The sequence below is a fragment of the Coccinella septempunctata genome, chromosome 5, assembly GCF_907165205.1.
Source record: "Coccinella septempunctata chromosome 5, icCocSept1.1, whole genome shotgun sequence".
In the NCBI taxonomy this organism is placed as follows: Eukaryota; Metazoa; Arthropoda; class Insecta; order Coleoptera; family Coccinellidae; genus Coccinella; species Coccinella septempunctata.
In genome coordinates, this window is record NC_058193.1 from 28,046,585 (window position 1) to 28,069,671 (window position 23,087).

A 23,087-nucleotide genomic window follows, 5' to 3' on the forward strand; every position below is an offset into this window, starting at 1 on the left:
ATTCTGAAATTCGTGTCCAAAAGTATTACCTTGCATATACAGGAAAAACAACGAAGTTTATCTATGTGGTCAACTGCCACTGGTTCTCCTTCGATTTGGCATGGCTGTAGGTCACCGACTGCAAATAAAAAATGGAATAAGTGATATTATAACAAAGTATTCCATTCGGTATTCAGTGGGAACTACCCTTGAATGTTCAATGTTCAATCTTTCTCGAATAGATTCAACCCTATATAATCCAGAACTATGTGGAAGGATTTTCGACATTCAGCTCTAAATTCATCTACATATAAAATATTCTCTTATAAAAATAATACCTCATGGAACGCTTAAGTGTTCCTCGATAATGAAGTTATTATTCGTAATACTGTGTCCGAAAAAAAAAATGCAAAAACATGAAATTTGGGTGATGAAAATGAACTAATGAAATGTTTCTCTTCGGATATTTATACGTAACTAGCTGACCCGGCAAACCTAGTTTTGCCATTTAAATTATTTCTCATTTCTCATCTATTAACTCATCGTGATTGCTCGATTGGTCGTAAGAAAAAGGAATGTACAATTTTTTTTGGGAATATTTTGTTATATAAACCTTGCCCTAACAATAATAAACACAACAAAAAAAGAATTGTCCCATTTGGTGCGATCGTTTGAAGAATAAAGCATTTTGAAGTAAACCATAGATCCCCTTTTATTAATATAGATTTTCTCGCATAGCAATGAAAAAATACGTTAGCAGATTGGCCTTTCAACGACAGCTGGTGTCACGACAGAACTATTGAAGGCTATCCTGAATTTTATTGTCCTTTGTAATCAATGAAAGAATATTTCATACATTATTGAATAGACAATAACTCTTCTGAATGAAAACATGTTTATCCTTTGCAGAATGACGAAACAATTTGTGGGTTTTATAGAGAATGTACTTAATATGGATTGAGAGTCATTCAGCAGTTTCAATATTTATGTTGTACGAGGAATTATCAGTGGTTGGAGAAGAGGTCGAAAATAAGAGCAAAAGTTGTAGAAAATACTCAATGAACAATATTCTCGCCGAAGATAAAAGAAGATCATTCAAATAATTGATGCTTTGATCGACATTTATTTTAAAACCTAATCATATTTATTTTGATGACAATTTTAAAAATGAAGAATATAATTTGTAGAATCCAGTACTGTTTCCTTGTGTACTTTGATACAATCGGTTGATTGAAAAAAAGATTGAGAAAAAGAAGTAATCAGAACTTGAGATGTCTCCTGTTTCGCAGTTAATTAAAACATAAATATTCCAGGGTAATACATCTTCCAAGGTGGCACCGTCACAATGTTTGTTAACCAGCATATCGAACGTTAAATTGATTATGGATAGATAAATATTTATCAGTGGCAACACGTACGAAAAAGGAAAAGGGCGTACAGTATGCGATATCACTGTCAATTACCCAAGATTTATAAGGAATAATAAATCAGCTGATAATGCTTATTTGCAATTAACACCCAATATTTTTTCGGAGTTCCTACCTAAATGCCAATTAAAATATTTAATTATTCTCTTGTATGTGGCACAGGTTACCCTCATAAATATTCCCATTAATGGCACTTTGCTTTGTTGTCAAGCTTGAAAATGATTAAGTGATATGGCACTCGTCTACACGTTACAATATGATAATGTATCTATGAGCAGATTTATAGTCATTTGCTTACGTACATCGGCGTTCAGCAATCAAATCGTTATAATTCTCCTACTTATATCCAGAGCTGGGCAAAATACAGGGCTACTTCGATTTTTGAACTACAAAATACATAATACTATGTTGCATGTATTCGAAATACAGAATATTTTTGTGTCGTGTATTTGGAATATGAAACACCAAAGTTCCAGATGTTGCTGAGTAAAAACCTCGGTCCAAGCAAGAAATGCATATAAGGATTGATATCTTCAGAGGACCTTCATCTTTACAAGGATGTATCGATATCTAGTTAGCCTAGGCCAGTTCCATGCATAAAACAAATATTTCGTTACCATAGCAACCAACAATAACTCATTAGAAGTGTCAGTGTTAAGTTTGAGGTCAAAAAAGTAAACCAGAGTTACGCAATAAATTAAAAGAAAGAAGATGTTCACCAAATGGTGAAAAATTAGAGTATCGAGCCATCATCAAGTACCTGTATTTAAGAGGGTTAAGAGGTAAGCAGATTGATATGCTCAATACCATTGGTGATCAATGTGCTTCGTATGCGACCGTGAAAAATTGGACTGCAAGCTTCAAAAGAGGAAAATTTTCCATTGAAGATGATGACCGATCGAGAAGGCCAGTTTCTGTGTCAGTCCCCGAAAATATCGATGCAGTTCATGACATGATTTTATCAGACCGTCGAATTGTCCTCAAACGGATATCTGAAGCACTGAAAATTACGAACGCGTTCATAATATAGTTCACGTCAATTTGGACATGTGAAAAATTGCTGCAAAATGAATCCCCAAATGTTTGAATGTTGACATCGCGTTCGATCTGTGGTCGATTTGAAAACGATATAGACTTCTTAAAGCGAATTGTTACTATGGATGAGACTTAGGTACATTTCTACGAACCAGAAACAAAGCAACAATCGATGCAATGGCGACACTCTGGTTCTCCAAGACCTAAGAAGTTTCGTGTCCAAAAATCTGCTGGAAAAGTTCTGCTTCAGTTTTTTGGTATTGCCATGGAGTAATCATGATTGATTTTTTGGATAAGTGTAGAACAATAAGCGGAGATTAATATTCGACATTACTGACCACTCTACGGGAAAAAATTAAAGAGAAAATACACGGAAAGCTATCCAAAGTTGTTTTGTTTTTGCAGGAGAATGCCCCTGCACACAAATCTCATGTTGCCATGCAAAAAATTCGTGATTTAGGGTTTGCATTACTAAAACACCCCCCTTATTCACCAGGCTCCATCCGACTATCGTCTCTTTCCTCAACTGAAAAAACATTTAAAAGGTCGTGAACTTTCTTCCATGGAGGAGGTAATGAAAGCTGTGGAGGTCTGATTTGCACAGCAAGAAGAAATATGTTTCTTTTGAAAGGTCCAGAGATTGAAATTTTTTTTGGTTCTATAGTAGGCTAAGAATTTTTCAATATATCTTCGTATTTTGCATTTTATTAACACATAAATTCGACTTTCTTCTATTACTCAGTTGCCAGCATCAAAAATTGCGGATCACTTAAAAAAAAGATTGAATCAATAAATATATAAAGCGAAGAAAATAATATGTGATATAGCCGGTAGTTTCTATGCGAAGGCGGCCATAAGGATAATTTTGAGTGGTTAACCGTGTTCGTAGACATATATGTCATGAAAAGAACGAATTTAATATACAATAAAGGACACGGACGAATACATGACAAATATTTGGAATTCTCAGACCCAACAAATTATTAAGATATTTGAAGATAATGATATACCTGGTGGTAGACAGCATTCAATTAACATAAATTATAGAAGAACGATGCAACCCATTAAAAACAAATGAAAATATAGAATGTGAGGATGACAACCTCGTGGAAAAAAAAAAGAAAAAATTTGAGAACCCGATGAAATGGAATCGAGCTCGCCCTTCTCTCATTTCTCTGGGAACATATTAGATGTAGTCGATTACTTTTATGAACATGTTAAGTGGTTATAAAACGTTCACGGCTTTTTAAATCGGTAAATGACAGAGTGCCTCGCACACAGATAAATATACCCTAGGGGAATCTGGATTTCTGGGAACCCAGCTAAAAAGCTCAAAATATTCTTGAAATGGTCTAATTTATAGGTGTCTTTTTCCGACAGAATCCAGTGGGGTTCGTGCGGTTTTTAAACTTGTTGCTGTTCTGAAGACCAATTGTCTGAGAGTTTTGGTTAAGGACTCAGAACATTTAGTTTCAATTTTATAAAGAGTTGCCACTGATGTTATGTTCACTTTATTGAATTCAAATCAGCAAAATTCTATTTTATATAAAATTTTATCCATTTTTTTCTTATTCGATTATCATTTTGATATTTATCAGCTATTTTTGTACCAAGAAGGTACAGGAAAGACCTAACAAGTTGGGTTTCAAAAACGGAATCAAATGCACTGAAATTCAAAGAAAAATAATTTAAAAATAACCTTTCGTTGAAAAAATGCTTTAGCAGCTAAGAGAAAATAAGGGAAATTTTATATTAAATATCAATAATTCAATTTCAATAAGTCTTCTGTCCACAAGGACGTATTTGATTATTTCAAATGAAATATTGAAGGCTATTTTTGCATCATAATTTATCAATTTTACTTCAGACTGCGGTGCAAACCAAATAGTGTCTAATCCATGAAATAGTCAGTGCACAACTTTTATAATTGTATATATCAGTAAGATCCAGAAGTATTTCCAATTTATATTTGAAAAATTGCATCTTCCTGTCAGGAAATTCACCCAACAATACCTACCCAACCGTTGTTTTATAAATATATTCCAAATAGTTTATAATTCAGTTACACAGCACTTGAGGTTTGTGGTAAAATTGCGAATGATTCAAAGAATGGTCTTCAAAAATTTTTTCCTTACATCTTGAAAAACATTATATTAATTGATAATGTACTGAATTATAATTTAGTTTTAGTCCATACTCATTGTTCACTCTTAAGAAGAATTGGATTTCAAAGAACGAGCTGAGTAGATTAAAAACTATTGGAGAGAGTGGAGTGGGAGGAAAAGTACCAACATCAAAGAAACTAAGTAGTTTTGAGTGCCTTAATGTTGAGGCATCTTAGCTTCTTCCATATAAACCCATGACCCAACTTCGAATTACAAATTGACATTACTCAGAGCGTTCCATTACCTGCAGTCGACTTCTCTAGTACGCCACTGGACAATATCTCCACCCATTAGTCGAAACAATAAAGTCATAACGCGGTAGAGAATGGCCGCAAGATTCGAATGCAGCTTTTGGCGGTGGACCCACGGATGCCGGGTGGTCTTGCACCGTGGAGCGATTGGAAACCATCAAGATGGGCCCATAGTCCGTGGTTGTCTGCCCAGTAACCCGCCCATTTACTCTATGATTTACTGCACCGACCGGGTGGGTTACGTTTTCATTTTCGGCTAATGTACCTGCCTGCCCCCGTGTGTTTGTTTTAGATTATGACATGATTATTCCTGCGAAGGATTCTGCTTTCCCATGGATCTTCGCCAGGAGGCAGGGTCGGATTAGGTCGCGGCCAGCCCTGTTATCCTCGTGAGTGGACATGAGATAGAGACAGATTTGAAGAACTCTTTATAAGAAACTTTTTTGTGTGGTATCTTTCAATTTCCTCTTTCGTTTTTGGTTTCTAGAAATGATTGTAATGTGCAAATAAAAGAAGGTACCGAAAATATGTATCCAAAAGTATCTTGTTTATACCAGATACAAATTTACTTTTAATCCCTGAGGAGGTGTCACGAATTAGAGATTAGGAGAACTTTTTTATCCATAAAAATTATACACTCTGACTGATGACCTAGGATGAATTGATTTCGGACAAACATCGAAGAAGGTTTTATCTGTCACAAAATTACTATCCAAAAGTTTTACTACCATGTATCTTCATTTTCTTCAAACGATCATTTTCCAATAAGATGGTGCACCACATCATTTCGTTCAACTGTGCGTCAGTTCTTAGATGAAAATTTTCCTTACGCCTATATTGGAAGAAAGGGACATATTGAGTGCTCACCCAGATGACCAGATCTGGCTCCACTGGACTTTTTCTATGATGCCATCTGAAATCCAAGATTTACGCTATCCAGCCTGAGTCACTGTATGATTTGAGAACTTGGATCATTAATGAATGCCGTCAAATTACACCAGAAATCTTGACTAATGTAGGTGAACATTTTCAAAACGAGGTGTTAAAATTTCCGTTGGTTCACACTGTATTTATGATACACTCTTGGCTGCACCAGATTGAGAAAAAATACTACCTCTTGATGCATTTATTGCGATTAAGTAATGATTAACTAATTCATTTATGTATCTGTGAAACAACATTATAATTGTGGTTCATTTTCCGCAATATATCAGAACACACAAAACAACGCCATATCAATTAAAAGATATAATCAATTAATACTGGATTCAGGTTCATACATCAATATGCTCATAATTATAGAACGATTCTCATCGTTTCTCTTTGAAAGGAAAATATTTTGAAATTTTCATACTACAACCTACTGTTCAAATAGAAGGGGAACAATCGTTTTTGTTCTTCCTTTCTTTTCTTCTAGAAAAACTGCCAAAAAATCAAAGTCTGCCAAATATTAGTATATATATATATATAGTATAAAAATTGTACCATTCAATTTATCACAAGAAAAAATAACATATTTTGAATAGACATTTTGGCATTTTGGCTTCTGAATAATACAAGCCCAGTCCTCTTTTCACTAAAGCTAGTGCAGTCAATAAGAGTTCTAAGTCTTTATTATTAAGCCTAAAATCACATAAAAACTAACATAAAACAGAAGCTAGATAGTCTTCGTCCCTTCTGAAGTTTTCATTCATTCAAACATTCCTGTTCACTTCTGAAACACAGTTCTTGTGAGTTTTTCCATTTCAACACATATCTATCAGAGAAATTCCGAAACGCCCATTGTATCATTTGCCCTCTCATCGTTTTATATCTATTTAAAGATAAGATTTCCGCCTCCAAACCCGATGACAGGTAGAAATCCCCAATGACTTTATTAGAATCCATTAAGAGCCTGGAGAAATTCGAAACTGCTGGACGTTTTGTCACAGTTTGAGTCATGATCGTCGTCTTTAAATAAATCCTCTACTTTTGGCTCGATGCTATATTCGTAGGTAATGAAAGCTCCATTCAATTCCACCTCAAGTATTCACATGTTTCATTTGACGAAACGATTTGTCTTCACGTATGTTCATTCATGAATTAGCAGACGCACGAATAGAGTTAAACGTTTTCATTTTCACTCCGTTTTAACATCATGAATGTTTAACGAAAATAATGCGTTATCGAGTTGGTTTGACATTCTCCCACGCCATAAATGTGATTAGAAGTATTATTGGCACCATCTACCAAACCCTGTTTTCCCTTCAAATCAGAAAAAAAATTTTCCGCGAATTTGAATATATTTTATATTCAAGATGAATAACCCATCATATAAGTCCCTAGTGGTCATATACGCCTCGATAAAGTTTTACGAGATCAAAAACTACGTCTAGTCTTTCCTACGATAAGACCAAGCCAAAAAAAGAATAGGATAAATCATTGTAATAAAACATATTTCTACATATTCACATATTTAACGTTATCGTAGGGTTTTAGTGTTTTGTTTACCGAGACCTTCATCTCCCGCAGAAGGGGAAATGGATGTTTTTGTTTGCAGACATAGTAATATTCAATTCATGCTACCATAAAACATAAAACTCATTTATTTTATGGAAAATAGAAATGGCAATCTGTGAATGTACAGTAATCATGGAAAACTAATGAGCTTTTAGAGATAATGAGTTTTTGTATGAGAATAATCAGATGTGGCAATTCGTTTAGTTTTATATTTCCACTTCAAGGAAAAACAGGCGTTTCTCAGGGTCTCGTTTGAATTTATGGGACTTCAACTATACAGAAGGAACAAATTAGAAGTGTTAAGAAACGGAATATGAGTTTAAATGAGAATCATTCACAGTCATTTGAGGTGTTAAGTGTTCAACGAACAGGAGAAAAATGGTGATAATTTGGTAATATGTATAATATACTTGGCTGAGAGTGTTAATACACATACATGTGAATATGTGTAGTATACTGGCGTAAAGAAATTTTTCAGAACAACCTTTAATATCTAAGCTTTCCAAGGGACTATCTAAGCTTTCCACAGAGAAATTCAATCAGATTGAATTTGCTAATTCTTAACTAGAGTTTTCATCGAGAACTACCCTAGATCAAACAGAAGTCCCATTTTTTTATCGAATTATGATTGTACTCTTAAAAACCAATAAAAAATGTCCCAGAACCATTGTCTTGAAATTGAGAACTCCACTAACAAATAATTCGATATTGGCAATGGTAAAATCAAGTTCAAGATTGCATATCTGGGAAATTCGTTTCTCTTATTCTCTCATGGCGAACTCAATCGAGTTGCAGAAAGAAAAATTAGACTTTTCATTGAGAGATCGACCCAAAACATCAAGACAAACCATCAATAGAACATTTAAGATAAAATATTTTGGTTCCCTTCATTACAAAATGGCCAGAAAACATAGAAATGCTGTGGATGATGCAAAAAACTAAATTACACTTTTCTCGTATTTTCATGCTCTAGATTGTCTGACGAAATCCGTCTTCTATTCAAGTTTTCGAGAAAGGTGAGCCAGTTCACAACCTACAAATACGAACTAGCAAAATATGAAAGGATGGCAAAGAATGATGATGACATATGGTGTCATCTAAAGAGATGACCTATTAGAGGAATACTCGGTTTCTTAAAAACCTTTCGGAGACTTCGGCTAAGATATTATTGTTATGATGATCGCCAGACGAAGAGTTCTTTTCCTGCCCGCAAGGTGTCGCTAGCGACTGGGACAAAAACGCCTGAAAAACACGAGTCAGGCTCCCTGCATTCACAATCGGGCACCTTTTATGAAATATTGAACAAAATGCGGCTTACATCTTCCAGGCTAACTCGGATTAAACATTTTCATTTTTGATAAATTAAATGGAAATAACAATTCCGAAGGAATTGTCGTTCCAATAGTGTGAGTTAGTCATGAACTATCATAGGAAATCCCAGAGAATTCGAAAAATTCAAGTGCAACTGTAGACCGGTTTCGGGATCATTTTCCCTCGTCAGTACAGTATAGCACTGAATCTCTCGAGTGGAGGATGGTGGTCTTATGCGATCTTGGGACGCCGCTTTGAGATATCTCATCACGATACGCCACCTGTCACGCAAAGACTGAACCAAACCTCACTTTCTCTGCAGACTCCTACAACAATTCATGGCTCCCAAGTTCAACTACTTCCCGCAGTCATCGAATGTGCGGATTTTGGATATTTCAAATCAAAAATGAAAATACAAAAAGAAAGAGTACTGTACAAGCGTACAGCACTCCAAGCGCCTAACCGGGCGCATCGGAAGAATGATAAATTAAATGGAAATAACAATTCCGAAGGAATTGTCGTTCCAATAGTGTGAGTTAGTCATGAACTATCATAGGAAATCCCAGAGAATTCGAAAAATTCAAGTGCAACTGTAGACCGGTATCGGGATCATTTTCCCTCGTCAGTACAGTATAGCTATACTGTACTGAAATAACAATTCCGAAGGAATTGTCGTTCCAATAGTGTGAGTTAGTCATGAACTATCATAGGAAATCCCAGAGAATTCGAAAAATTCAAGTGCAACTGTAGACCGGTATCGGGATCATTTTCCCTCGTCAGTACAGTATAGCTATACTGTACTGACGAGGGAAAATGATCCCGAAACCGGTCTACAGTTGCACTTGAATTTTTCGAATTCTCTGGGATTTCCTATGATAGTTCATGACTAACTCACACTATTGGAACGACAATTCCTTCGGAATTGTTATTTCCATTTAATTTATCATTCTTCCGATGCGCCCGGTTAGGCGCTTGGAGTGCTGTACGCTTGTACAGTACTCTTTCTTTTTGTATTTTCATTTTTGATTTGAAATATCCAAAATCCGCAGTGGCACATTCGAAACTGAATGATTTCGAAAAAGGAGTTTAAACTGCACAGGAGTAGAAACAACATTTACTCCAAGATTCCTTACTGAGTCTCAGCGTGCAACTCGAAATATTTTTTCAGAGATGCACCTCCGTTCAGCGGATGTAGAAATCGACCCAAATCGCATGAACTCAAAAGCGCACACTCACTTCATATTGCGATGATTAAAACGCATCCACGGATGCGTTGAGCGATTGCATCGTCAATTAAGTAATAAAATCGGACACCAATATAATCGTCTTCGATTTAATTATTATAATTGCACTTAAGCCATTTAATTATGCACTCGATAAATCTCACTTCGAAGAACGACCTCTTGATTAGTCGTTAACGTTTCTATGAAAAAGGTAATCGAGTTAGTTATGTGCAATGATAGGATTCAATAGCAAATGGGAAAATTTATGATCCTACTCCTTCCGTGTTATTGTTCACTTATCTGGCAATATTATTGACATTAAATGACTTGATAGAGTACTCCTCTGCTACAAAAAATATTCGAAATTAATTATTTTTGTATATTTTTATAATTTTAATGATAGCACCTTTTTTTTTATTGAATAATTTTTTTTTTTAGTATGCCGAAAATTTGGAACCCCTGAGCTTTTTCTTGCAATCGTTTCACTGTCTTAGATGAAGGCAGGTAGCTATTGTATCTCGAAAGTATTTTTTCACTGAACTCAGAGAATAATCTCTGCTGCTGTTTCTCCTAGATCCTTCGGTTTTTCAGGAATTTCAGGGGATTACTTTTAGTCAATCACTACTTTCTTCTTAAGGTCTAGAGAAGACTATTTTTCATATGATTCTGCCAATGCAATTTGAACTTTGAAGGATGAACAATTGGTAATAAAATGGCGTCTTCTGGAGACAAATTGAATATGCCTGAGTATCTTCTTTGCTCTGTATGCGCGTTTCAAAAGGAATCGCCATTCGAACTCGTGTTTTGAAGTTTCAACTTCTTCCATTTGTACTATATTGAACATATAGTTCAATATAGTTGCAGTGGAATGCAGATTCCAAAGAATTTAGTGAAGAAAAAACTGATTGTATGACTTTGTTATGGCAATAGAACGTTTTTATTATATTCATTATTAATTTATAGAGCTGGTTCTTAATTGAAAATGATATACGAGTAGAATACGAGAACAGTAGTAGAGAGCGCATGAGTGCTCGAGTATTTGTACTGAGTACTGCCCAGCTCTGTGACCAATACAGAATGTGCTCTGTTGCGTTATCGAAGTGCTGCCTGAGAAAGAATTCTTCCCTGGTATTACGCCAATCAAGATGCCTTCAAATTGCACATAGACCAAGGAGATACCTGCACCTCGATGAAATACGATCTTGTTAAAGCTATCAATCCATTCCTCAATGTGACACCTTTAATCTCGCATCGAACACAAGCGACATGACAGGGGATACTAGGCAGGACAAAACTCCTGCCCCCCATAATCTCAGGGATACGTACATTACATCCAATTAACGGATTCAATCAGCCATCATCATCTTGACTTGATCACTTCCGCGTTCTGTCGATGAACCGTTCGCCGCAACAGCACCAATAAATCAACAGCACTCGGGCTTATGAAGTGGTTTATTAACTGGAGATATTTTTCCAAGTGGGCATTTGGGTCACTGCGAATTATTACGCAATCATGTAGGAGTTGGGCTGGCACCGATCTCAAGGTCACGGAATAACATCGTTCAAGATCACCCGGTGCTGGGTCAGTTATACGTCGGGTTCATCGAACCCTAGCATCTACCAGTAGGTCCAGATTTCGAAATTTTTCGGGAGGAACCGTCGTGGATGTACCATTAAACCATTTGATCAGGAATATGGTTCGATTATAAAACAAGAGGTGATTATGGACTTTAAACACATATGAGTAGATTATTCGAGAAAGCCAGCAAATAGAAGCTACGTATCTCTTACAGTTCTGGTTGAAGAGCAAACTCCCATCAGTTCACAGAAGATGAAGATAGTGCGGCTCACCTATCCATAGAACACAACCAAACTCAAACGGATACACTCAGTATGCCAACGAAACAGTTGTTCGCCAAAGAAACTCATCTAAATGGAAGGATGTGAAAACAATAATTGTTTGGTAAGTAAAAATTTGCTCTAATGTTCACTTAATGTGGAATAATCACTGTGCATTTTGATTTTAATTGATTCAATGGAGATTATCGGATATGTAAAGAACACAATAATTGTTTTAATGGATCAAGGAATCATTGCCAGTTCACTGTAAGAGTTATGAACTCGGGATGCAAATTATGAAGAAGTTGAGTGCTACTATCGAGTATTACGTCTTTTCCAGACTCAAAAAACTCAAAGAACATTTCTTCAAGTTACAGTGATGAGCATGCAAGTGAAATAGATTAGGAAACGATGTCATACTGAAGCTTTGTTGAGTAAGAGATAATTAATAGGCTTGGTATAGGGCTACATGAGGATGTATGTCGTAGTTGCAATGATATGAACATGAAATTACCTGATGGTGTTTTCACTGCATGCCACGAGAACTAATCCACCACATTCAAAGTGAAAACTATGAACCTAATTACAATTATTGAACTGTCCAAACAATTATACGGTTTACTTATATGTGAATTGGGATTGGTCTTACTCAAGGGTATATTTGACGATAGATTTGAGAATCGTTCAAACAGCTTTGTCAGGAAAATATTCATCTGAAAGGAATTCAGGTTCAGATACTAGGTCTTCAAGGTTTTTCTTTATCTGGTTAAACACTGATTAGTGTGCCAGCACCATCAGGGATGATGGTGATGAATTTGCTACTCGACATCAAGAAATTTTGAGTTCATCAAAAGCTTTCTCAAAAGGAGACTCCTTCTTTTCTTTCAACATCACATGGAGAGTGATCCCAGAAGATTGATATAATCTATAATCCCTTCCACTTAACATGGGTTGGTCGGGTATGTCACTAAAAATCCTATCGGATAGTCAAGCTGCCATCAAATCTCTTGAGGCTGACAAATGAAATTCTCCAAATTGGAGACTGCAACTGATCTAGGTTCCTGGACACTCAGGCTTCAGAGGCAACGAGTTATCGGATGCTGTAGCCAAAGAAGGTGCAACTTCAGCATTTATTAGCCCTCAATGTCATCTTAGACAAATAATGCACATCAGATAGTTCCACAAGTCTTCCAGCGTGTGAATTGTATAACAATTGAGACTCAAGTAACGAGAGCCCGACTCAGATGGAGCGGCCACATACTGAGGATGCAAGACACAAGACTTCCCAAAATAGCTCTATATGGCAAATTCACAGAGGAAGGTCGGAAACCAGGAGGCCAGTATAAGCGGTTTGAGGATATACTGCATCAATTTCTAAAATCAGTTAATGCCAATCATAACTGGAAACAGCTAGCGTTAGACAGATCACAGTGGAGGTCTTTGGTATACAGTTATAATGGAGACTCGAGAAGAATACAGCCGACAGCTGCGGCCAGATCTGGTTGGTGACTATTCATGCCTGGAGTGTGGATCTGTAGGTCAGGGTTGGGTCTTTTCAGTCACAGGGCACACAGTCGCAAGTATCCCTGAGAAATTATAAGTTTGATCGCACCGATAGTTTTGTTTTTAAGTCTTTTTACAGATTTATTCTCGGTAACGGGATACAGCAATGAATGAATGAATGTATTGGCCCTGAACAAACTACAGGAATTTCTAATTCCCTAATCAGGAAACGTAACAATAGCTGGATAAGGCAGAGGGTCTTGGAATATTGGTGCAACCGTCCTGGACTAAGTCACTCGCACAGGACCATCCCAGTGACTCCCAGTCTATGGCTAGGATTTTCTAGAACCAATCTGTGATCTAAAATGGCCAGGAGATCCATCTTTACGATTGCCTCAAGAAACCATCAAATGAATTTCATAAATAGCGAGGCCCAAAACTTTACTCTTCCCTCTATGTGCCGAATTAGTTCTATACCACCCCAGTCTCTGATTGGTAAATCCACCCATACATTTTTGCCGCATCCTTAGTACCTGAGTACACGTTATGTAAGCATTGTCGTTTACAAAAGATTCATTGCTGTATCCCGTTACCGGGAATAAATCTACAAAAAGACATAAAAAAAAAAGGACAGACTTATAATTTCTTAGGGCTAATTGCAACTGTGTGCCCTCCTGTGACTGTATTCTTCTCGAGTCTCCATTAAAACTGTGCACCATAGACCTTCAGTGTGACCTGTCTAACGCCAGTTGTTCCCAGTTGATTTTAGGGATTGATGTAGTGTATCCTTGAACCGCTTATACTGGCCTCCTGGTTTCCGGGCTCCCTCTGTCAATTCGCCATACAGAGCTATTTTGGGGAGTCTTGTGCCCTCGTTACTTGAGTCTCAATTGTTGTACAACTCGCGCGTTGCAAGACTTCTGCATATGAAACTTTGTGATGTTGCATTATCTGTCTTAGATGACGTTGTTGAGTTTGTTCAAGCTGTTTAATATGTCGCCTGTAGGGCGTCCAGCTTTCGCTTCCGTAAAGAAGCGTTGGGAGGAGGACTGCTTTGTAAACAACTGTCTTGGTCTTCAGATTGAGGTCGTGATTTTGAAACACTCTGACCTTTAGCTTCCAGAATGCCCGTGATGCCGAATTGATACGGTTGTGTATATGTTTTGATATTTAATCTCTCAAGAATATAATCGACTTCGAATACCTTAAAGTTAATAACTAAAAGCGCTTTGAAATATATGGTAGAAAGAAGAAACTGAGCACAACACTGAACCAAAGAAATTGAAGCTTTTGGGGTGCATATAACTATACCAATAGCTTCTTCATGGTTTATTTTATTCTGGAGGTTGAATCTTCAAAACACTTGGTTTCGTTCCACTTTAAGACGGTTTCTCACCGCAAACAATATCAGCAATTCGAATATTGGTAGATTATACCGCGGGAAATCAATTAATCATCCTTGCCAGTATTTGGTGTATTTCGGAAGCCGAATCAGAGTCCCAAACGAATACCAGATATCGATTGAGACCAGCTAATCAAGTTCCCCTGTGGAATATTAATCAGGACGATAAATAAAGTCGGAATGCGAAACAACCAAATGAAAAACATTAAACAGCGGGATATTTTCCGAATTTTCATATATGAATTTATGATCTTTGATTAATCGCGTATAATAAAATGATCTCAAGAAGTGCTTCGGGTTTGTTTAAAGGCTAATAACAATTAATCCAATAGCCAAAACAAAATTTTTCCTGATAGGAATTTATGATGGGGTGATGAATATTTATGATCATTACTTCGAGATACTCTCTCAACGAATCGTTTATGGAAGGGAAACTAGTCCACTTATGATCTACTTCGGTAGGCTGGTGATTAACTGCACTGAGTGAGGGATAATACACTATTCGACGCTGAAAAATGAACTGTACTGAGATTTCATATCAGATACTGGTGAACCAACTCAAGCATCAATAAATTTTCAGAAACTTAATATGCAGTTTGAGTCTCTGACTCGTAAAAATATTTTAAAAGTAGATTCTTGTGGTCAAAAAAACGCTTTTTTTCTATACCGTTTTTTCCGAATCGGCTCGTATCGGTTTGAAGGATACGTTGTTGAAAAACCGTAAAAATGTTAGTTTCAGTTCTATATCGCAAAACGTTTCATCGAATGAAATGAATTTTGAAATATAGTTTTAAAATTATTTGAATAATCTTCTTCGAACAAAAGATATCACCCACGTTTTACAATTTTCTCATTATGACCATTACGTACCATAAAAATACCAACAATTCGAAGAAACTAGGTTGGATGCTATCTAATGAATGTTTGAACGTTTTGTAAAATAAAAAGTATTCTCCATATCTTAAGTATTTTTCACATTTCCTCGTGAAAAGTGCCTTTTTCGAGTTATTTGACTAGACAAATAAAAAAATATCTGTGATATTAGGAAAATTGGGTACTTTGACTGAATGGAACTCTGTTTAAAAGATCCACAGATGTGTCATAGATTTAACTTGTTATTCTGAAGGCAATTTTGTTTTTCTAGGGGTGACAAAGCTCATTATGAAAATTTAAGAAATATATATTTTTATCTGGACCGAATCGAAAAAAAATGGCATAAAAAAATGTCCCCTTTGACCTAAGGAATCCACTGTTGAAATATTTGTACGAGTCAAAGACTCACCCATCGTCCTATTGGTTTATTGAGTCCGGGCATTTAAAATTTCGACTTCATTTGGTATTGAATCTTATGTAGAGTGTGTTTTATAGAGAAGTTTAATGGGGAACAGCAATGGTTCTCATTAGGTTAATAGTCTCTTTTTTCATCGCATCATATTTCAATAATGAGTTAAATAGTAGAGATTTAATCATTATCCTTAGAGTTAGTAAGACTGTTAGGAACAAAATTGATATCCTTGGCTACTATTGTGAAGAAAAATGCTGAAACAGATTGATTTTCATTTTCAATTATGCAAATTTTCAAATAATTAAGAAGTTTTTTAAAATGAATACTGACATTCTTTGCCAGAAATAGATGGGCCTTTTGTGGTTGAGGATGATTTTTACATTGATGAGGTTTCGATGTGGAATTCATCAGATGATTCCTGAAATAGTTTGTTTCGGAAAAAAATTGACAAACTTGGTTGATACAATTCATAGATGGTGGAATTCATCACCAATATCTGATAAAAGTTTTGAAAGATGTGGAAGTTTGAAGAGATACTCTTGAATTAGGGGTATGATACAAGGCTACACTTTTCAATGAAGAATACAGCAAAAAACAAAATGAGGAAGCCCTTTAAGCAGACAGCGATAACGTAATCGTAATCTGCGACTACAGGACGAATGTACCTAAATTCCTATCTTACCTCTTAGGAAGATTGTAAAACCCATTATAAGATTGTTCAACACCTAATTGAAATATAAAATTTTCAACGCAGATATTTTGTGATTCATACACTGTCTTCTGCAACAGTTTTTATTATAAAATCTGGAATATAATTTAAAATGCTAAATGAAAAAGGTTTGAAATTACAATTTTATGGAGACCAGAAGTTTTCGCCAGCCAGTGTATTTCACTAGGGAATACCAAATCTTATACAGTGTAGGTGGTTCCTGTGATATGAATTTCAATGTGAAAGCGGCATTGTTGTTCTGTCCAAAGAGTTATTCTAATCGCAAATATTTATATATTTTCCTTGAACGGCTCTGCGTGAAATTCAATTCTCCCAGATAAAAATTCAATTCAGTCATAAATTTTCGTAATAACGACATTGTGAATTTCCGGGTTACCTACGTTGTTGCGAACAAGATTATGCTGGGAATCAGTTATTCCCAGATTTGATTATTTCCTCTGGAATGTGAACTCAAATGAGACCCGCAGCTTTTGATCGTTCAGGATGATTTACCTTCGCAATTCTTGTTTTTTGGAATGTCCGGAAATATCGAGATCTTTCTCAAGATAAAGTGAAAAAAATAGGAATACCTATTCCTACATTTATCCCCTACTATGTAATTTTTTTTGCAGAGTAAAGGCGATATTGTACTTTGAATTACACAGTGTAGTAGAACCTAAGTACTTGATGGTTAGTATGAGTGCGAAACACTTCCTCTCCTTTGAATTTTTTCTCTTATCAATGAACTAAACCTTTCAGTTTCGTAGCTATTGTTTATATTCACAATCAAGTAAGATTATATGCTGCGGAAGTGAGCCCAAAGTAAAAGCGGATAAAAGTTCCCGCGAACGTTCATCAATTTTCTTTGAATGACATACTTTCACTGAGTTTATCGCGAGCAATTTGTTTCACTCAATTTTATCTCGATAGTTTACATGTTATACTATCTGAATTTCAAAATTGTTATATTCCATTGATATAACTAGTGCAAAAGCGAAAGTTGCATTATTTTTATCGTCAGTGAATTAGGGATATTCCACATTTTATCCATTCAGCAAATTCCTGTTGTCAATTGAGTTCTTGTTGCAACACTATTGATGGTGATTTAACTGAAAACTCAAAAAAAAGAAAATAAATGGAGGAGAAGCAGTGTGTCCTTTATCTCCATCTATGGTGCGATGCCTTATTGTTCAATTGGAAGGACTGACACCTTGGAACATGCCGACAAAAATGCCTCAGTCGACAGAGAGAACTTCCTCCCACCACTAGAATAGGGTATGTTGTGTTTCGCAGGTGTGTAGTCCTTAACTCTGTAAGGTTACTTAACAGAATATATTCAACAACTTCATCAGTAGTCCTGCATCAGCCTCAGCTGTTTCCTCTCGAGGGCCAGTAGTTTCTTAACCTCAGACTTAGAAGACGATGAGAAACCTCAACTGCCTGAGACCACCTCCAACGACAGAGGAGAGTTTTCTGTCTGACTAGGTGATAAAAAAGTTGTTATAATGAAAAGTGCTGGTTACGGATCAGCGAAAACTGAGTATCCAAGAACAGCATCTTGTTCAGCCTGCACTATGGGACAGTTCTTTTTAATCCCTGGACATCACATAGCCATCGTTGAACCATATGGAACCTCTAGACACTGTTCAGTGCAGAGTGTGTAGACCATCTCTCTCATAAACAATTACCCTTAAGGGGTCCTCAAAACGAAAGAAGATACCCTCCATGTAGATGTATTGGCATACTTAGCAGGGCGCTCAGAAATTTCCATGAATTCTACTGGATCACTAAATAGAAGATAACTGACAATTCTATATTACCCTTCTTGCCCTATTTTAAATCGAAAGTAACCCCTATAATCCCACTAAATCCTGTAGAAGCAACAAATCCTCATATTTTACTGCACAAATGTATTTTATAGTAATTGATGGTATAAAAGTTCAATAGATCATGTAATAAATTGAAGAATATCTTCTCGTAGACATCAATACAGAATTTTTAGTCTAGAATTTTGTCCCGGAGGTTTTAATCTGTCAACATATACATATTGACCCAAATGGAACAGTCTAGGCGAATATTTCAGTTCTTTCAGAAAACGCAGAAGCAAATCAATTTTTATTTGGAAGCTAATAGGTATCTTTAGATTACCGATTCGTGAATGTATGATCCTTATAAGGGGGAAACATGGGATAAACCTCTCAAGAATATCAAACTGTGCTCAATAATTTCGAAGGTCTTGTGATTTTATCCATAAATACAGCAACGAGGTTTTTTAACCAAAATCAACGTCAAACAGAAGTAGTGTCACTATCCTTGTTGCAATTTGAGTTTCTTCTTCAGAAGATCGTACATCTACTATTCGGCTATTGAAAATTGGCCTGCCAAAGGGTTCTATCGAAAACTCATACACAAGGAGATATCCATCTGGGCTGTTTTATGTTAATCACCCTGTACACCTGAATGTATCTCCCCGAAGAAAGATAAATTCTCCGCATTTTCAGGTTGCTATTCTGGAGAATCCATTTCCGGTTACAGGAGATCGTGCGTCTCTTCTTCTTCGAGTGTTTGCATGTCGAAAATGGAAAATCAAGAACGTTCATCATGTGACATGTTCGATGAAAAGCCTAAGTGAATATCTTACTGTTCGTTGAATTTATTGTATGTAAAGAACAGAAATTCAGCCACAAAATATCCGAGATGTATATGCATATGGCTAGTGATTTGTATACAATCCACATCCTAGTGGTTACATTATGCAAAAATAGTCGATTTTCAGGTTTTGATAAGCATTTAAGAAGACGCGTGAGCAATAAGTAATATATGGTTGTCATGTGGTGAAGAGAAAATATGGGAAAATTTACATAATTACTTGTAGGACTGGCATACTTCCACTCCACGTGAGTCTACTGACATTAATAATACAGTCATGTGTTGCATTGATTTATCAGCCATTTCATCAAATGAAATCAAAACGTGGTGTAATCGTGTGGAAAATAGGGTTTTCCTGTAATCATCATCCATTTGGGATGACTTATTTAATCTCTGCCACCTACTATCGAGAGGAACTTGGGGAATGTATTAAACGGACGTGATGTGGGGTTACTTTGCGACTGATGAGGCGCCTACAACTTGACTTAATTTTTTCAGAATTTATATGATTATGTAAATTATTATATAACCAAAATATTAACCTTCATATTGGAAGCTTTCAGAATAATAGTCTTTAAAGTATTTACACATTGGAGTAATTTAAAGGAACGACACTAAAATTACATGATTCTTATCTAGATATGCACAAAATGGCGGATGTTTAGCGATTTCAATCGTTTGAATCCTAAATTTCTTACAAGACATTCATTTTTGTGCTTAAGTTGGCCGTATTGAAATTTCCCATTGAAAAAATGAACACTTTTATTTGAATTAAACAATAGTTAGTTGGTTCAGATTCAAGTTCCAAGGGGAATTTTGACAATAAATCTTTTCAAATATACCTACTCAGATAGAAGTTCATGAATAGTAAATTGCTGTAGAACTACTATCAGTAGTTCATAAGTTGCAAAATAATATTGGGGCTTTCTCAGTATTACTGATGGTATTTTATAAAATATGAGTGGAAATTCCCATTTAAGTTTCGCAGAAACTGAATTTATGCTGAATACAATTATTATTATCTTCATTTTTTCTTTGGAAAATGCATTGAAAGAAAAGTTCGTAGAAATAGTATATAAATTTATTCATTAACGATAACAGTGAAAGATATCGAAATTTCATAGAAATTTTTTAAAAGAGAAAGAAGATATAACATTTGAAAATATAATATATTCCGGTTTTTCTATAATAAATCTTGAAGAAAGAGGTTATAAGAATTGAGATAACCAAACTCACCTTGTAAAGGTGAAGTTTTTTTTTCAAGAATCGAAATTTGTATATAGCGTAGGTTGGCATATAATAATGATCAGCATCATGTTTGTCACGACCTTTATCGGCATGAGGAACAAGAAAAAAGGAAAATTATCCTTTAGCGATGTTTGCAGTATTCAATCCCTTCAGCAATTCCAAGGTAGGGTTGCTTAAAAAATGTCAAGAATAAAAATAAAGTTCTCTAGTTCTTAAATTATTGAATCGATGGACCAATTTAATGATAATTCAGGATTAACCTAAAAAACTAAATTGAGAAATTTTTACTTAGCTCAGCTATTTAACCACTACACGTGTTTTGCTATCACAAAGACATCTCCAGGTTGGGTGAAGGTAAAGTTTTAGGTTTTTTTATTTAATAGTCTTAATATGAGAGCTGCCAATAAAGCAAGTTTCTTTGTGAAGAAAATGGAACCTTCAATTGGAAAATCCATAAAATCCATTCAACCATCTGTATTCATGAATCTGAGATTGATAAATATTATGCAATCGTTTTTGTCCGATATTACACTATAAACCAAAAAATCAGCCTTCATATTGAGAGCTTTCTGAACCAAAACTGAAAGGCATTGAATTTAGAAGGCCAGAACAGCTGAAGGAGCTTGATGAATGGATACGTCCATAATTATCTGACAATTTGATGAAGCCCCCTGAGTTCATTCCTCAAATGAGACAACAATGAAGGAGTGTAAGATATGACAGGTAATAATTGCGATGTCTGCATAATTTGAAACACAGATTGCGCTGAAATTATACAGTATGTCGATCGTGCACTTATTGATTCCCATAAAACAGAAAATCCCAGACACGGTTATAATTTTCTCTTTTATTGAGTGTTACAGTGAAACGTAAAATTATTGAGGTAACTGTCAGGTCCGATTTAGTGGAGTCGGTGGATATCCGTGAATGCCCACATATTTTTAATGAGGCATAAAATCGAGGCAATAATACCTTTCTGACATTGAACATATCGACCTGAATCATGTGTTTACTGTCAGATAATTATCGAAACTAGATTATTCTGCACGTTCATTTCTGCAATAACTTTTATTACTTTCTGCTACGTTCGAATCAACAAAATTTTATGGAAAACTGTGTCGAGAACTGACGCTGTGGTACGAAGGTTTGGTTTGCAAATGGAGGTTTTCGAATACGCTGAATCTATTCCTAGCAAATTCTTGAGACTACCGTCCATCGTTCTGATTTTCATCGTTAAGATGGCATTTTTCAAAAATTGCAAATTTCAATCTGCGATATCTCCTGTTATATTTGTCTGATCCAATTGGAATTTCCAGTTTTATAATCAGCATTGCCAAGGCTTTAACCCAAGCATAAAAACTCGATTTCGAAAATCTCGATTTTTTGAGTCAAAAATGAGCAAGGGGTTAGACCCCCCTAAAATGGCCTATTTGCTACTCTGTCTGAATATCTGGATGTTCTATTACTGTCTTAGGATATGGAGTGCATAGAATATGTTTTGAAGATTCTAGAAAACCAAACAGTTGATGATTCAATAGAGAATTGTAGTCCCGAGAGCTCTTCGAAGTCAACTCGAAAATGAAAAGTGGAAAAACAAAAAAAAATATTTTCTCCTAAACAGTGTCAGATATTCGAAAGTTTGTCATGAAAATATAGGTTTTCGAACACGCTGAATCTATTGCGAGCAATTTCGAAAGGCTATCTGCCTTCGTTTAGATTTTCATCTTGGAAATGGCATTTTTCAAAAATTGCAAATTTCAATCTGCGATATCTCCTGTTATATTAGTCTGATTCAATTGGGATTTCCAGTTTTATAATCAGCATTGCCAAGGCTTCCACCCAAGCACAAAAACTCGATTTCGAAAATCTCGATTTTTTGGGTCAAAAATGAGCAAGGGGTTAGACCCCCCTAAAATGGCCTATTTGCTACTCTATCTAAAAATCTGGATGTTCTATTACTGTCTTAGGATATGGAGTGCATAGAATATGTTTTGAAGATTCTAGAAAACCAAACAGTTGATGATTCAATAGAGAATTGTAGTCCCGAGAGCTCTTCGAAGTCAACTCGAAAATGAAAAGTGGAAAAACAAAAAAAATTTATTTTCTCCTAAACAGTGTCAGATATTCGAAAGTTTGTCATGAAAATATAGGTTTTCGAACACGCTGAATCTATTGCGAGCAATTTCGAAAGGCTATCTGCCTTCGTTTAGATTTTCATCTTGGAAATGGCATTTTTCAAAAATTGCAAATTTCAATCTGCGATATCTCCTGTTATATTAGTCTGATTCAATTGGGATTTCCAGTTTTATAATCAGCATTGCCAAGGCTTCCACCCAAGCACAAAAACTCGATTTCGAAAATCTCGATTTTTTGGGTCAAAAATGAGCAAGGGGTTAGACCCCCCTAAAATGGCCTATTTGCTACTCTATCTAAAAATCTGGATGTTCTATTACTGTCTTAGGATATGGAGTGCATAGAATATGTTTTGAAGATTCTAGAAAACCAAACAGTTGATGATTCAATAGAGAATTGTAGTCCCGAGAGCTCTTCGAAGTCAACTCG

At 35.7% G+C, this 23,087-nt stretch overlaps 1 protein-coding gene across 2 annotated transcripts in view; it reads right to left on the bottom strand.

Moving 5' to 3' along the window:
- The window catches only part of LOC123313531 (BMP-binding endothelial regulator protein), a 78,288-nt gene that overhangs the window by 17,183 nt on the left and 38,018 nt on the right, over nt 1-23,087 (bottom strand). For both annotated transcript variants that reach the window (XM_044898455.1, XM_044898454.1), the window contains exon 3: nt 30-118. In XM_044898455.1, the coding sequence (XP_044754390.1) occupies nt 30-118 (89 nt within the window). The remainder of the gene's footprint in view (nt 1-29; nt 119-23,087) is intronic.